The 15415-nt window shown below is 59.9% G+C and overlaps 4 protein-coding genes across 4 annotated transcripts; all 4 read left to right on the top strand.

Moving 5' to 3' along the window:
- Positions 1–298: 298 nt before the first annotated feature.
- LMJF_29_0490 (conserved hypothetical protein) lies at positions 299–1393 on the top strand (the record flags this gene model as incomplete). Its single annotated transcript, XM_003722074.1, has 1 exon — positions 299–1393. One exon carries the CDS (start codon positions 299–301, stop codon positions 1391–1393), a length of 1095 nt encoding a protein of 364 aa, XP_003722122.1.
- A 1420-nt stretch (positions 1394–2813) lies between these two features.
- Positions 2814–3770, top strand: LMJF_29_0480 (conserved hypothetical protein; the record flags this gene model as incomplete). The annotated part of the gene is made up of 1 exon (XM_003722073.1): positions 2814–3770. One exon carries the CDS (start codon positions 2814–2816, stop codon positions 3768–3770), a length of 957 nt encoding a protein of 318 aa, XP_003722121.1.
- Positions 3771–5393: 1623 nt separating this feature from the next.
- On the top strand, positions 5394–6740 carry LMJF_29_0470 (conserved hypothetical protein; the record flags this gene model as incomplete). The annotated part of the gene is made up of 1 exon (XM_003722072.1): positions 5394–6740. The coding sequence occupies one exon, from the start codon at positions 5394–5396 to the stop codon at positions 6738–6740; it is 1347 nt and encodes a 448-aa protein (XP_003722120.1).
- A 3978-nt stretch (positions 6741–10718) lies between these two features.
- On the top strand, positions 10719–12914 carry LMJF_29_0460 (conserved hypothetical protein; the record flags this gene model as incomplete). Its single annotated transcript, XM_003722071.1, has 1 exon — positions 10719–12914. One exon carries the CDS (start codon positions 10719–10721, stop codon positions 12912–12914), a length of 2196 nt encoding a protein of 731 aa, XP_003722119.1.
- Positions 12915–15415: the final 2501 nt, after the last annotated feature.

Raw genomic sequence — 15415 nt, 5'->3', positions numbered from 1 at the left:
TACTACAACTGTATATTTGGAAACACGCATACCTCTCCGTCTCTCCCTCCGTCGGTCTGCGTGTGTGTATGGGTGCCGGTGTGTCGCAGCGGCTGCGTCGGTTGTGCTTTTTTTTTGGTCGGTTTCTAGTGTGAGCGGTTGTGTGCCGCCCGTCTTGTGCACGTGCTGGTGCGGAGAGGACGCGACCCACTGTTTTGTTTTCGTGTTGCGCCTCTTGTGCATGGTGTGCGTGTGTGTCTCTCTCTGTGCGACATTGTCGGCGTAGAGAAAAACCTCCTTCTGCCTTTTCGTCTGAGCCATGTTCTCGAGAGGCGTGAACGAGGATGTGCTCAAGTCCGAGGGGCACAACGTGCCGAGGCCGATGACGGAGGTAGAGCAGGCCAACGCGGAGCCGTACAAGATGCGATTCTGGTACAACTTCGTGGACCCGCAGCATAAGAACCACAAGCGGCCTCTGGTGGATGTGTCGTCGCCGTTCAACGCGCTCGATGAGACGCACCAGGCCCGCCGCTATGGTGTGCAGAAGGTAGCTGTGGGCTTCTTATCGCTCAACGAGTTTATTGGCACTCATGAGGAGGTGCCCTACACAGAGAGCCACCACACCAGCGAAATCTTCCGGCTTTGGATGGTGGGGCTGAATGTGTGGTACATGAACTACTTCATAGCACGTGCGCAGGTGTCTGGCAACGCAACCGGCAACCCGCGCACCAAATTTGCCTGGACGATAGCGATGATGTTAGGCATGATCCGCGTGAACATTGCCGGCCTCATCGGTGTTGGCGGCTACTTCTACTCTTACGAGTACCTCTACACCCACGGCCCGAAGCCGTTCCGCATCCGCGACCCGACTCCCAACGGGTGGAAGCGAGCCTGGGATGACGGTCAGGAGTGCTACTTGCCGCGCGCAGCTGCGAGCGTGTTCCCGGCGCTCGGGTACGCCTTCTTCATGGGTCGCTGGAAGAAGTCTGGGTTCTGGTTCACGATCACGCTCTGCGCCGGTATCTATTACGAGTATGCCCGCCGCAATATTCTGTCAGGCTCTCGGCTCTTCTACAGCTACCTGGCCAACCAGGACTCCCAGCGTCAGGCAGCCTGGGGCTCGCTGGCGCCGAACTTGAAGCACCTCGTGGACCCGGACACAAACCGCAACGAGAGTGTCGCGCAGTTCAAGTACTTTCGCATCACCTCTGGCACCCTGCAGGACACGGTCTGGAGCAACTGCACGCACGAGACCCAGCCCCTCGCCCGCAGCGGCATCAAGATCCCGAACCCGTACTTCAACTGGCGCAAGGCACCGCAGAATTACAATGCAAAGCCGTGGAAGGTCAAGAACGATATGTGGGAGATGCCACAGGTCCTCAACGCGCAGATGCGCAGCAGCGCGATGGATTAGATGCGGATTTTAGGCGCGCGCGCATACACACACACACACACTCACTCGCAGCTGCTGTGGAGGAAGAGGAGAAGAATCGAGTCAAAATAACGGAAGTGAAACAACCGAAGATGCTCGTGGCGATGACACCCCAGCAACGAAAACAAGTACAAGTAGAGATCACGAGTCGCCAGCGGTGCATGAAGTGCCGGCACTGCCGAGGCACCCGGCTCGACGCTCGCGAAGGGACGGAGGAGAGGATTGAAGAGTGTTGAAGGGGCGCGCGCGAGTGAACTTCCTTGTGCTTGCTTTCCTACACGCACCATAGTGTGGGCTCACGCTGGCATCACGGACTGACCGGCTCTGTCGGTGATGTAAGCGGCGTGTGCTATGCAGCTGCTGCCGTGACGCTCTTGCTGCCCTGTGAGCCGTCCTGCTTTGTCTTCTCTGCCGTGGCGGCGCCATTGGTTTGTCCTCCTCAGCTGCGCATGCTCTCTCTCGGCTGTCACTGCGCTTGGCGTGCGTGCTTGTGTGTGTGTGTGTGTGTATGCTTGTGTGTGCGTGCATAGGTGTGTGTGTGTATATATATATGTGTGCGTGTGTGTGTGTGTGTACTTTGCGACGTGAACCGATGCGATGTGGTGGGGTGCAATGAGTTTGCTCTTGGCTCTCGCCCGCGCATGTCTTCTCCTCTTCTCCTTTTTCTTTGCGGTCTCTAGGCGTTAGTGAGCAACACAAAACCGAGCGAGAGGATCCTCTCATTGTGCGGCGCTGGGAATACTGGTTTGGCCGCGTCACAGGGCGGTGCGCAGACGTGAGAAGCCTGCGTGCGTGCACGCCCTCACTTCACGCAAGCACAGAGCCACGCCGGCTGCCAATAAAGGAGTGCGGTGGTGGACTCGATGCCTAAAACGCGTCACACAAGATGGGCTTGCGGGTTTGTCTCTCTCTCTCTCTCTGCGCGCGCGCTAGTGTGCGGTTTCTCGTCCCTTCCTCATGTGCCACACCGCGCTATCCGTTTCTTTATCTCCTTTTCACCTTGGTTCGCTCACACCTCCCTCCGATGCGTCGTGAACCATGCTCTCACCGCTGTGCTCCTCCATCACCTGCTGACTCTCGAGATTCCTCCTGTGCATTCCGTCCTCACGGCACTGCCCCTCCACTCTCCTTTCACTTCCCGTTTTTGACGGTGGACGCGTTGCTGCACTGCCATATCACAGAACGGCAGCAGCGGCTGTTTTTTTTCTTGGCCACTTGTAGAGGCAGGGGTGTGTGCGGAGCCGGGGCGTGTCTCTGCTTGCCGGGTCACGTCTCTCCCTCCTCCCCGCCGACCCCCTCTTATCCGTCGGTACTTGATCCAGCGGCTACGTGTGCGGAAACGGACAAGCGCGCGGGCAGGCCGACGCATACACCGACGCTACTTCGGTACGCAGTGCGCATCATGGGCAACCGCGTCGGCGACGAGGCTCGCCAGCGCAACAGCGTCGCTGTACACAGGATCTTCGACAGAAACGCCGATCAGCGTGCCCGCACCGCAGCCCAGCTCCACCGCGACCACGGTGAGTGCGCCACCGTGCGGGCGGCGAGCGATCGCTACGACGGGTGCGAGTCTACGGGACCGTCGCTTCGTGTGTCCTCTACCTCTGCAGCAGCGCTGGTAGGCACCGTCGGCAGGGACGACAGGGGCGTACGACCGGCGTGGTGCGATCCCCGCTGTGGCAGACTTCTCTCTCGCTCCTCGCTTGATGTACCCTTGCACGTCAGCAACCAGATGAAGCCGGCCGAGCACACCGGCGCCCTGCCTCCTTCGCATCAACAGCCCCTGCTGGCCGGCACGGCGCTGGCGCAGCAGCCAACGGGTGCAGTGCCACCGGAGGACATGAATGGTGCCAGTCGCTCATGCTTCCTCTTCGAGGTCCAAAAAGCTCAGCACGCTCGCGGCATTGACACATCGCTAGCGGACGCGGCGCTGACACCCTGCGAGGCGAGGAAAGCACAGCTGAGGGCGTATCATCACCAGCAGGCCGTGCTGCGCTACGAGCGAACGATTCCACGTCGGCGTGTGGTTGATCCGTACGTGCATCTCACCGGCGCGCAGGCGGATGTGTGCTTGGTGGCGCCGAACACGTACACAGCGGATCGACTCGTAGAACGCAACGGCGGACGATGGGTGCTCGACAATCCGCACCGCCAGCAGCTTTACAAAGGTGAGCCGATCATGACGCGCATCATGCAGGGCGAGTTCTACAGCGAGGGCGCGGCGCGCCGCGCTGCAGGAGTGCCGCGCCATTGCGTGTTGGCAAAAAACCGCCGCGATGTGCGTGTGGCGAGTGAGATAAACCGGGCAGAACGGCAGCGGCGTCAGTCACCCTCGCGCCACTGCGTCTGCTCCAAGTAGTGCCGAAGGAACGCGGACGGGTGTGCGAGTGCGCGTGCTTGGGCGTCGTTAACGCGGGTCTGTGCAGGGAACACTCGAGCTTTTGTATGCGCATGTGCGCGGCACACAATAGAAGTGCGCACGTACTAGATTGGTGCCTCCCCACTGACTTCCGAGGGAATGTGTGTGGCAGGTTACAGCACCTTGGAAGATATAGACGTAAAACGCACGTGATACATCACGTGTCTTGCTTTTTCTTTTGCGATATTATGTGCCTCGCGTTTGTTCGCACCACAACTTCCTTTTTTGCGCCTCTTTGTTGTGAGCACGTGCATGCCTGTGTGTATAGTGTGTGTGTTTGTATAGTGTGTGTGTGTGTGTGTCTGCCTTTGCTTGCTTATGTTGTGTTCTGCACCCTTTCCCTCCCTACCCCAGATGAAGCGTACCCGCAACTCATGATCGAAACGCAAGACGCGCACTCAAGTGCGATGTGCGCCTGCGCGTTCGACTGAGCAGAAGAGCATCTGGTGAGACGGGGAGAAACTGCGATGAAACGCTGATCGTGGCGGTAGTGCTGCCCTGCTGATGCTTAAGACTATCCCGCGTGCATGCCTCTTTCTGTAGTGACCATGGTCGTCAACCACAAACATACGCGCTCTTGCGCAGCCTTGTCGTACCTGCGCAGCCACGCATGAATCCTCTTGTCTTCTTAATCTCTAACTGTGCCTCAACTTTTTTTTCCCGCGTCCTTTGTGCGCTGATTTGCCCATCGCGGGCACTGCGGCACCCACCCACTCACGCAAGCTCCACACAAGCATCGTAGTGAGGTTCCACTTTGCACTCACACGCGCACCAGTAGCCATACACTAGCTCACTCGCTCAACCACACTCGCGGATCGTGTTTCTGCTCCTGCTCGCAGGCAGAGCGACGCACACGAGCCAGAAGAAGTCCAGCAACACCCCTCCCCTCCCTTTCCTTGCATACCCCTCTGCCGCTGTGCTGCCCCCGACACATCGGTGGACACCGTCACGGCTCTCCCTGCTCCACTTAGAAGTCCGCCGCCTTTAGTCCTCCATCTCTGCGAAGCGTGTTTCTCTTCTCTTGCCGCGTTGCTCTTTTTTTTTTCTCTGCTGTCACTGTCCATCGCATCACGGAACCCCTCTCCTCCCCCCTACCCACACCCACCCACCCACACACACACACACACACACACACACATACACACTTGATTGTTTTTCCTTTGTGAAGTCTGGCAGCGTTCTCCCTTCCCACTCCCCTCTCCCTTTATCTGGTGTGTGTGTGTGTGTGTGTGGACAGCGAATCCACACGCGGCCCCTGCTGCTGCTTAGACTGGTGAGCTCTTGCCTACTTTGGCGGTGCGCCAAAAAGCAAACTAATCTCGCACGCAACTTTCATCGAGAGGCTCAATTCGTGCAATCCTTCTCGGGCCTTGACTCTCTGCTGCTCGGCCTCCTCTCCTGTTTTCCTCGGTCTGTTGGCTTCTGTTGCCTCCTGTGCCGTGTGCCCCGCGTGTGAAATTTGCTGGAGAAGGTTGTGCGTCGCTTCGCATTGTGCTGACTGCACATTCACGATTCCCACCCGCACCCCGCCTCAACCACATCACACGCGCACACATCTCAATCATGCAGACATGCATCTCTCGTCATCACACGTCAAAGCTCACACTGGTAGGCACATATGTGGGCTCGAAAGTGGCCAAGGCCGTGCTGATGTCCGCCGCGACCGGGAAGCTGACGCCGGAGATCGTGGGCGAGGCGCTCATGTCTTCGTCGACGATTCGCGGACACGTGCAGCGAGAGGCGGTGCGGCTACTCGTCGTTCGCATCTCCATGCGCGCGCCGCAGCAGCTGCAATGGCTTCTAAACCTCATCGGCGACTGCGCCGGAAGCCTCTCTGCCACCGATGCGTTGAGCTCTCTGGCGAAGCGATCCCTCTTCTATCAAGTGACCTCGTTTGGTCTGCACGGCTCGGCCGCCTCGGCAATAACAACGGCCGCGCTACAGATCGGCATGACCACCTGCACCCTTCTCACCAGCAACGCCGCCTTATGGCGTGACCAGGATAACCGCATGTCGCTTCGACAATACCGCTACGAGCTGCTCACTTCTCTGTACACAAGCGTCGGCACCGTTGCCGGCGGCGCAGCAGGAGCGGCGGCGGGATCAATGATAATGCCAGGTATTGGGACTGCGTTTGGATCTGTGCTTTGCTCCGTTGGCGGAGGCTACGTGCCGGGTTATCTGCGAGACAAGAAGGGCCCGGACGACCGTCGCCGCCAGCAGGCGACGGCGCTTCGCCGCTTCACCCCACTGCGGATGCACGATACGCCGGACGGCGCCGTGTTCATGTCCATGGAGCAGCTCGCCGAGACGCCGCCCATCGCTCCAGCATCGGCAGCCACACAGGTGAGCGAAGCGCCAAAGACGTTGCAAGAGCTGCAGAATACCGGTGATACCGGCGCGAGAGAAGGTGGCGCGGCGAAGGCCACGAAAGTGGATTCTGAAAATGGCGACGCAGAGGTGGGCGACGAGCCGGTATGGCTAGACTTTGTCCGCACCGAGACGCCTGCTACCATCTCGCTGACGGAGTCGTCCGCGGACACTAAGGCGAGCGTTGATGGCGAGGACGGCAGCCAAGCACCGCTCATGCGCAGCTGCCTGCGGTTTAGCCCGTCGCTGGCGGTGCTTTCGAAGAAGGGGAGCTTTCACTGTGATTGTAGCAGTGGGATGCAGTCAGGCGGAACCTCGTTCCAGGAAGCCGATGCCGTCAGTGCCGACGCTGCCACGATCACCTCTCTCTCCTCCGCTCCTTCTTCGTTCTGCGACGCAGTCGATGCAGAGACCGCAACGACAGCTGCAGAGCGTTTTGAGGGCCGCGCGAAGTGCGTGACAGCATCAACAGCGGAGGAGCTCCAGCGGGAGCTGGAGAAGTGTGGCGGGGACAGCGATGTACTGTTTTTGTTTGCGTAACGTGCGCATGCGCGGGCGAGACCGACGCGGCGCGCTGAAGCAACGGGCGCTTCCTTTTGCGTACATGGCGAACCGCCATGCCTTGGTCGATGTATGTTGCAGGCTTATGTGTCGTTGATGAGTGCGACGCAGACACGCAAGGCTTGCGACCTTGCATATACGTCTCTCGTTTTCTCCTGTGAGGTTTTGCGCCTTGATTCTGTACCCGAAACGATCAGAGAGGGAGCGAGCTTACAGTGCTGGGCGGTGCTGCATCCAGCTGCTTCTTTGGCGCCCACTGTTTCATGTACCTGCGCGTGTCTGCGTGTATGTGCGTGCGTTTCTTCTCGGCTTACATCACGTTTCGTGGTACCAGTGCTGTGATAGCAGGACACATGCTTTTGTGCCTGTGCACGGTGTGGTTTACTTTCTGCTCTCTCTCTCTCTCATGTGCGTGACCTCTTTTTGCCTTTGATTTTTTCGGTCCAACCCACCGCTGTCTCCGTCTGTGTGTCCGCGCGTACTCAATGTTCCTGCTAGCCGTTGGCGTTGCCCACTGCTGTACGCGTGTCTCTCTCTCTCTCTGTGTGTGTGTGGTGGTGGTGGTGGGATAATTCGGCGTCTACGCCCGCTTTGGTTTTGGCTCTCGCCCTCGTTCTCTCTATTGGTTTTGCTTATGTTGTCTCCCGCCACCACTGCCGCCACCACTGCCGCTCACCTGCGCATCCTACTCGGATACAAATCTACGGACACATGCGCACAAGAGTCAAGCGAAAATAAAACGGCGCTTGCGTGTCCGTGCGTTCGCCTTTCTGTATATCCTTTCCATCGCTGCATGCGTGCGTGTGTGCTCGCCCCTTCCCTCTTTGCGTGCCAAGGCTATCTCGTGTTCCTTCTTGCTTACCGACACGGCGGTTGCTGTTGCCGTTTTCCTTTTTGTTGTTGTCGTGCCATCGTTTGCCGTGCCTGCATGTCTGTGTTCTCCTCCTTTCCCTGCCTCTTCTCAGGTGTTTGGTCTGTAGACTCGCTCCACGCTGATCTCCGCCGCCGCGATCGTCACCTTCGTCTCCCTTCATTATTCTTCCTGTTCCTGCTCTCCCTGCTTCTTTTCGTGTCCACTGCTCTTTCTTCGCCAGCTGCTTGTTCATACACAGTTTTACTGCCAGGGGGGGGAGAGAGATCCGCCATGGACTGCTGCACGTACTGATCTCTGCGTGAGCGTGTTCGCTTTCGCTGGTCACGTCCGACACGTGAGCAAGAGCAGGAGGAGAGGGCCAGAGTGACACAGATCCGCACACGCACACACACGCGCCATTGTCATCGAAACATCACATACAAACGAACAGAAGATGCGAAACTCGACGCGTCGATCATGCCCTCCTCGGACCCCCTCTTCGCTTCGCCGATCGTCCGGCATTAAGTGGGGATCGGGGATGGAGAAAGGTGGAGAAGGCGAAGGTGTGAGAGAGGGCTCAAGCAGCACTTTCACACGAGCCATCTTTTACGCGTGCACCCTCCTCCTCTTCCTCTTCCCTCGGCCACCCTTGCCCGTGCGCATTAGTCCACCGCTTCCTTTACTGGCACTGGTGGTGCCCTCCATTCTTCGCCAGAGAGAGTGCGTGCGTGTGTGTGTGTGTGTGTGTGTGTGTGTGTGTGTGTGTGTGTCGAAGTCCATGTGAAGCAAGGCTATCGCTCGCACTGAGAGGGTCCACGAGGAAGGCAGGGAGGAGGAGGAGGAGGCGCGTGAGAGAGGGAAGGTGCAGTGCTTCGTACTGTCGGCTTGCAACTGCCTCCTTGCTCAAGCTTTCTCCCCCCATGCTTCCCGGTCGTCGCCACACCAAGCTGCCTGCTGTGGTGCGCCATGTCTGGCATCAACACAGAAGTCTCTCGCCATTTCTCCTCTCCTCCGTGTCTTTGCTTTCACTTGCTTCACGCTTTCTACGCACAATGTTGCTCTGCACCTCGACTCGCGCGTGCCCCGCTCTCACATGCGCATGCTGTGCATCTTTGTTGATGCATGACTACACTCACTCACGGTCACGTGTAACATGATGGCACCGGTTCATGTATGCGTCTACGTGTGAACAAATCACGGTTGCCCCCCCCCCCTCTTCCCCAACACAACCCACACGCCATGGCATCGCGTGCAGGTCCTGAGCTTCTTATTTTGGCGTTGCCCAGTCCAGTCGGAGTCTCTATCGGCAGGAAAAGAAGGCACCGCACACGTCCGCGCACCTTCCCGGCTTGCGTATTGTCCGCCGCCGACGCCCGCACGCTCACATACCGCGCGACTTGCTGTTTGTATTCGTGTGCCTCCACGGCGCATCGAAAGAGAGGGGCGTGTCTGTCCGTGTGTCTCTCTGTTTCTCTTAGCATCGCACGCAAGAGAAGCGTCACCGCGGCATCCTCCCTACCGCCTCTGCATCCCTCCCCCCATCCTCGCAACTCCCGCACTGGGCAGCATCACGGCAAACTGGCACGGTCTCTCATCCACACGCAATACATTTCGCTTTCTTCTCTCACACCCCTTTTCCGCCCTTTATCTTTGGCCTGCGCTGCCGCTGTTGTCTCGCTGCACTCCCCCCCCCTCATTCCGCCCCTCTGTCAGTGCGTGCGTGTGCGTGTCGGTGCTGCCGGTGTTGCGCCTCTTCCCACGCCATTGTCGCTGCCGTTGACTGCTGTCGAGCATTTCTCTGTGCCCTTCTTCCCCCTTCCCTCTCCCCTCTCCATTTTATCGGCTCGGGCGTGGTGGCCTTCTGCATTGCTTGTGCGCGGCCGATAACTCTCTTCGACTTTTTGGAGGGGTGGTGTTGGCGGTGGTGGTGCCTTGAGTGATGTGACGCCTGCCTTCGAGTGCTGCCGTCTCCCGCCATTGCTCTTTCCTACACCGACACACGCATACGTGAATCTTTTACTTACGAGCGCTTCCAGGCAGGGGCACAGAATAGCGAGCGGCACATCCGCAGCGGAGGTACCGTATCCCTCTCTTTCTCCCGCAGCACCGCCACACCTCGTCGCTAAGAACACCTTTTCGTGAAGCGAGGGCGTGTGCACTGAAGGGAATTTCGAGACCATCAAGGACGGCGCACGTGTACGGCAAGCACAGCAGCATACCCCCACCCCCGATATATCTAATATATATATATATATATTAGACGTGCGCATAGAGCGAGGGCGAGAGAGTGAGATTGGCGCAACGCGCGTTCAGTTTGCAGCTGTGGACCCATCAGGGGCGGCGCTATCGCTCGAACGCGCTGGCCACGCCCACACCGACGTACGCCCCACCGTGTCCTTGTGTATCCTTCTTGTTCTGCTCTTTGTCCGTCTTCTCCACTGCGTGCTCCGTGTTTTTTCTTGTGTTGCGTTCGCCTGATCGCCGCGCTCCCGCTACACCGTCCTCCTCTCCACCGTATCACTCCCTCTTTTCTTTGCTCCGTGGTGCGTGTGCGTGTGCGTGCTCGTCATCGCTGCCTTCTCTCTCTCTCTCTGCCCGCGGCTGCTGTTCTTTCTTCCCTCCTTTTTCGTCTTGCCTTCGACTCCTCTCCTGTGTGCGTGCCTGGGTGCGGGTGTTGGTTCTGGCGCTGCTAAAACGAGTAAAGGCTGGTCTCCGTCTACACGCCACCCTCACCCACTACCCACTCCTCCATCTTATCCTTATCCTGTCTGCCTGCTGCACACGCAAGTGCTGTAGAGGAGGGAGGTCTGCAGCTTCACATCTCCCCCACCCCTCTACACGCATACGCGTGTTTCTAGATGTGCGTGCTGCGTGCCTCTTTCTTTTGATAGTTCGCACCGTTGTGCCTCTGCTTCGCTTCTTTCTTCCCATTGTGACTGCTCCGTAGCCAGCGTGCACACACACACACACACGCACACGGAGGTAGACACAGGAAAACGTTCCTGCTCCTCACCTCTGCACGAGCCACCACAGCGACCTCTTACCGCAAGCTTGTCTCGGAGAGGTGCGACCCCTTCTTGCCACACGGGCCAGGCTGCTTCAGCATGGCGATCCCGCCTCTGCGGGCGTCGGATCTGTCCTCGCCCAGCCCAAGCATCGCACCGCAGCGGGAGCGGACGCGCAGCGTGGGGACCCGGCTCAGAACCTCGATCACTCGCGATGACGCTGAAAGGGTGCTGCCAGCATCCTCCTCACAAGTGGAGACGCTGGCGCGCGATGCAACGACGACGTGCGAACAACAGCTAATGCAAGAGGAGGAGCTGTGTGGTCCCTCGTATCGCGAGGTCGAAGGCCGACGTCCCTCAAGAGCTCTAAGCCCCAGCGGTGCCGGCGACACAAGCGGCGTCGAGGACGGAGGCCGCGCCCGTGGCAGGGAGTACGTGGAGGACAGCGACGACGAAGATGTGTACAACTCGCACGTTGCACGACGAATCCGTGCCTTTCTCGATAGCATTAAGGCGGAGGACTTTACGCGCAATCCGTCGCCGGTAGACGTGACAGGCATGGCGGCTAACGGTGAGGGTATAGACGAGGAGGCGCTGCGCCAGCAGTGGCTAGAACGGGCGACAGTCGATGAGGCTCGTAGCATCGCAGCGGAGGCGCAGCGCGAGCTCCTGATTGTTCTCCACGACGCCATCACGCTGGAGACGGACTTGGCAGAGATGAGCGAGGATGCTGCCGTGCTCGAGCGTGCCGTCAATCATCGGGAAGAGACCGTCGAGATGCTGAAGATGCAGCTCAGCATAGCTGATGAGTACAACGAGGAACTGCACGGCGCCAAGAAGGAGGCGCTGCGCAAGCTCAGTGATGCTAAGACAGAGATCGCGCTGCTCAGCCAGCGCAATGCGACGCTGTCGAAGCAACTGCACGAAAAGGAGAAGGCGCTGCAGCTGAGTCTTGCGAGGAGTGCCAGTGCCTCGGCGCGCACGTCGCCGCCGGCGGCGGAGCGCAGGGATGAGGGCACCATCACAACCGCGGAGCTGCAGTCGGCGTTGATAGCGGCCACGGCCAGTACCGGGCTGCCCAACAACGGCAGCCTATCCACCCCGTCCTCCCCGGCGCAGCACGGTGAATGCGAGCTAAAGGGGATGCTTCGGAAGCTGCAACTTGTCTGCGACACGCTTCAGTCCACAGTAACGGCGAAGGCCGACCTAGATCAGCAGCTGCGGCAGTGGACGATGGGCGTCGGGGAGTCGCGGGCCGACGCCGCCGCATGTGGTTCTGCAAGCAGTGATGCTGGCATCTCTCAGCCGCACGGAGAGAGATGCGCCCCCACGGACGCGGAGCAGCGCCTGCTGCGGCGTCGGTGCGAAGACGTCGCTCGCTGCATCGACTCCCTCGAGAACGATATACGAATGCTGCGGGCGAAGGTTCGGGCGCAGCAGGCGTGCACCGACGCTGTGGAGGGCGGTAGCGCTGGACGCCGCAGAAGTGCAGCGGAGGCCGAGGCAGCCACCCGGCCGCAGCCAGTGGAGACGCCCGGTCCGGCTTCCGCAAGCGCCACCTTACCAGAGGGGCCAGGCGGCAGCGGTGGCTGTGCTGAGCCTGCGGACTCTAACCTAGCGTTTCTTCAGCGGCAGCTCGACCGTGCACAGGCGGACGCGCGGCGGCTCGAGAGCGAACTGCGCGCAGAGCGTGAAAAGTCGCAGCGACAGAGCGCGGCCGAGAAAAAGCTCTTGGAGAATGTTGCCTACCTCACCCGGAAACTGCGTGCCCGCGAGGCGCTGGATCGTGAGGCACGCTTGCAGCGCCGGGGCGAGAAGGGCGGTACGCATGGCGACGGCGGCGACACTGCCGATGGGCGCCGGACTTTGCTTTACCCTCACCGCTTCAGTCACGGAGACAGTGCTGGTGTGCGGCGCGGGGCGAGCACAGCCGCGGGGGACGTTTGTGGCGAAGGCGCCCCGACGTCGGCTCTGCGCCGTGTGAATCGGGAAGCCGATGCTGTCGGTATGGGTGCTGCCACGGCGGCTGCCCGGAAAGGTCGCGCGAACTCACAAGAGCTGCGCCAGCGTAGAGAGTCGGTCTTTGCGGCGCTGCGCGACGCTCAAAGGGCCAGCGATGAGCGCCGCTCCTCCCACGTTGTGAGCGACACACGGCGCAGCTCAGATGTGCAGACGTCCTTCTCCCCTATCCTACCGACTTCCTCGTCGCGCGACGCAGCGCTGAAGGCGAGCGGCAACGCAGTCAAGAGCGGCACGAGAGCTACCACACCCACCTTGACTCCGTCGCGTGGCTAGGCGGGTGTATGTCTCCGCAACTTTCGCGTTGCTTGCCGTGATCCTCGCACCCCCCTTCCGAAGCTGGTGTGACGCCTCCTGCAGTCAATCTTGTCCCCCCCGCTCGGCGAGTCGGTTGGCGGCAGTGAGCGTGGACTTGCCACGCGGTGGCCGAAGTCGCTCTCAGGCGTCGCTGGTGCGTGAAGAGGGCTTGAGCAGTACAGGGGGCGTTTAGCCACATTGGGAAGAAGGCCGACAGGGCGGACCGCCGTGGGAGGTGTTCCTGCGCTCCAATGCCTCCCTCTTGTCTGTCTTCCCCTTTTCTCTTCGTTGTCGGGTTCCGGTTGTGTCTGCCTGTTGCTCTCCTCGCTGTCCGCCTGTGCGCATGTGTGTGGGTGTGCCCCTCTTCCCCTTTCGCCCTCCGCTTGCTTCGCTGACCTTTTCTCCTTTTCCGGTGCTTCTCCGGTGGTGTCGATCATCTGCGCATCTCTGGGAAGGTTGCTGTGCTTCCTTCGACCTCTCCACGACCTCTACTTGCTTCTCCTTCTATCGTTCTCGTACAGTCACGTCCACTAGATACCTTTCATGTTGATTTGCAGTGCTTGGACTTGTGTGTGTGTGTGTCTCCCCCTTCTCGGTGAGTACGCCACGCTTCTTCCCTCTTTTGTTTTTCGCTTGCCGTGGCTTTTGTTGTTGTGCGACAACACCCGCGCCCATAAGTGCCTCCCTTCGCCCGCTTCCGCTTCGCTGTATTCGCGGCCCGCTCTCGCCCCCTCCTTTTTCCACCCCTTGCCTACCTCATCTCTCATGTGCGTGTCCGGCGCAGTAGTTATTAGGCGAGGGAGGGGGGGGGTAGAGAGGAAGGTTGTACTTTGCACCTCTTCTCTGCGTGCCTCTTCTGGTCTCGCTGCCGACCCGTGGATGCTCCGGTGTCGCACTCCGCTTTCTGGCTCGTGTTCGTGCTGAAATTTGTGGTGGGGTGCTGACGCCCGCGTCGGCACGCTCTGGGGCGACACACACACACACACGGCCTGGCGTAAGTGTGCCTCGTTGCGCGATCTGCACCATCTTGCGCGTGTAAGTCTTCAAAGGCGTTCTTTCATGCATCTTTCTCCACTCCTCTGCCCTGTGCGCACTTGGGCACAAGGGCCGCCCGCGCCCCCCTCTCTTTCTGCTCTGCTGTTGCTTCTTGCCCAGTGGGCAGAGGGTTGCCGCTGCTGCTTGCTTCTCTTCTCTTCGGTATTCTCCGCTGCCGTTGCGGCTCTCTTGTAAAGTTCAGTCATCACTTCGTTTTTCTTGCGCGCGCGTGCGTGGCAGCATGTCCGTTTCTCGTCGCTCGACACTTGTCCCGTCCCCCCTTGATGGGGAGAGGGGGAGACGGAGGACGCCTCCGTGCGCGGTATCGCAGGGCCGACGGCTGGTGTGGGGCGCTGGAGCGCCACCCCGGCGGAGATGCACCCGGTGGCGACCGGCATAGTGGGGCGGGTAGAGTTTTGAAGGCGCCGGGGCCGTGCTCTCCGATGACCGGGTCGGCGCGTTGCTGTGCCGGCGTGTGTCTACGGCTGCTCTGCACCGCGCGATGGGCCCTGCGACAGGCGAGGGGTGGAGGTGGGGAGGGGGAGCAGCGTCGCGCGGCGTTGGGCCTCCTGCCGTGCGGCAGAGAGGGCGGACGCACGAGGGAAGAGGAGAAGCAAAGAAAACCATCTGTCCGCTCAACTTTGTTCGTGTCACTTCTCTGTGTGCCAGCAACACCGCTCATGTAATGGATGGTGCTCATGGTAGTGTGTGTATGTGCGTGTGCGTTACTTCCGCTTCTTGTTTTATCTCGCCGTGATCTCTTGATACCCCTCGTGGTGATGGTGTTGGCTGTCCTCTTCCCTCGTCCTTTTCGTGGCCCTCCCTTCCCGTCCCCTGCAGCACACCCCGCTGCTGCTGTTGACCCCGGTCGCCCCTGCCCTCCGCCAGCGTGTCTTCCACGCTATCTAAAGACACAGTGCGCGAACAAGAGTAGCGCGTCCCCTTCTCACTTACGACGCGTACGAGAGATGACAGAGGAAAGCTGTTTACGGGGGACGTGCGTGGGTAGCGCATGACTTTGCTCGCTAACGTGTGCGCACACGTAGACACACACACACACACACACACACACACACACACACACACGCACACACGCATACGGCAGCTTTGGTAGTGGGCCCTTCCGCCGGCTACGGGAACTCGTCAAGGGCTTGTGTGATGTCTTTTTCACTCTTGCGGCTTGTCTGGCTTGGGGCCTCTGCGTTGGCGCGTATTCTGCCGCGACTTCTCCCTCTCCTCAACTCTGCTGCCTGATCGCTCGACACTGTTGCCATAACCACAATGAGGTGCCTGTGCGCACCAGGATCACCACAACATGCTTACGTTATCGCCTTGGTCCGCCTGTATCCCATCATCGTCTCACGCGCGCACGGTCTCTTCCGTGTCCCGACGCCCCCTTTCCACGCCTACGCGGTTGCAAGCTGCATGGTTGTTGTCGCTGTGCA

The sequence above is a fragment of the Leishmania major genome, chromosome 29 (genome assembly GCF_000002725.2).
Source record: "Leishmania major strain Friedlin complete genome, chromosome 29".
NCBI lineage: Eukaryota > Euglenozoa > Kinetoplastea > Trypanosomatida > Trypanosomatidae > Leishmania > Leishmania major.
This window is presented reverse-complemented; position numbering and strand designations above follow the sequence as displayed.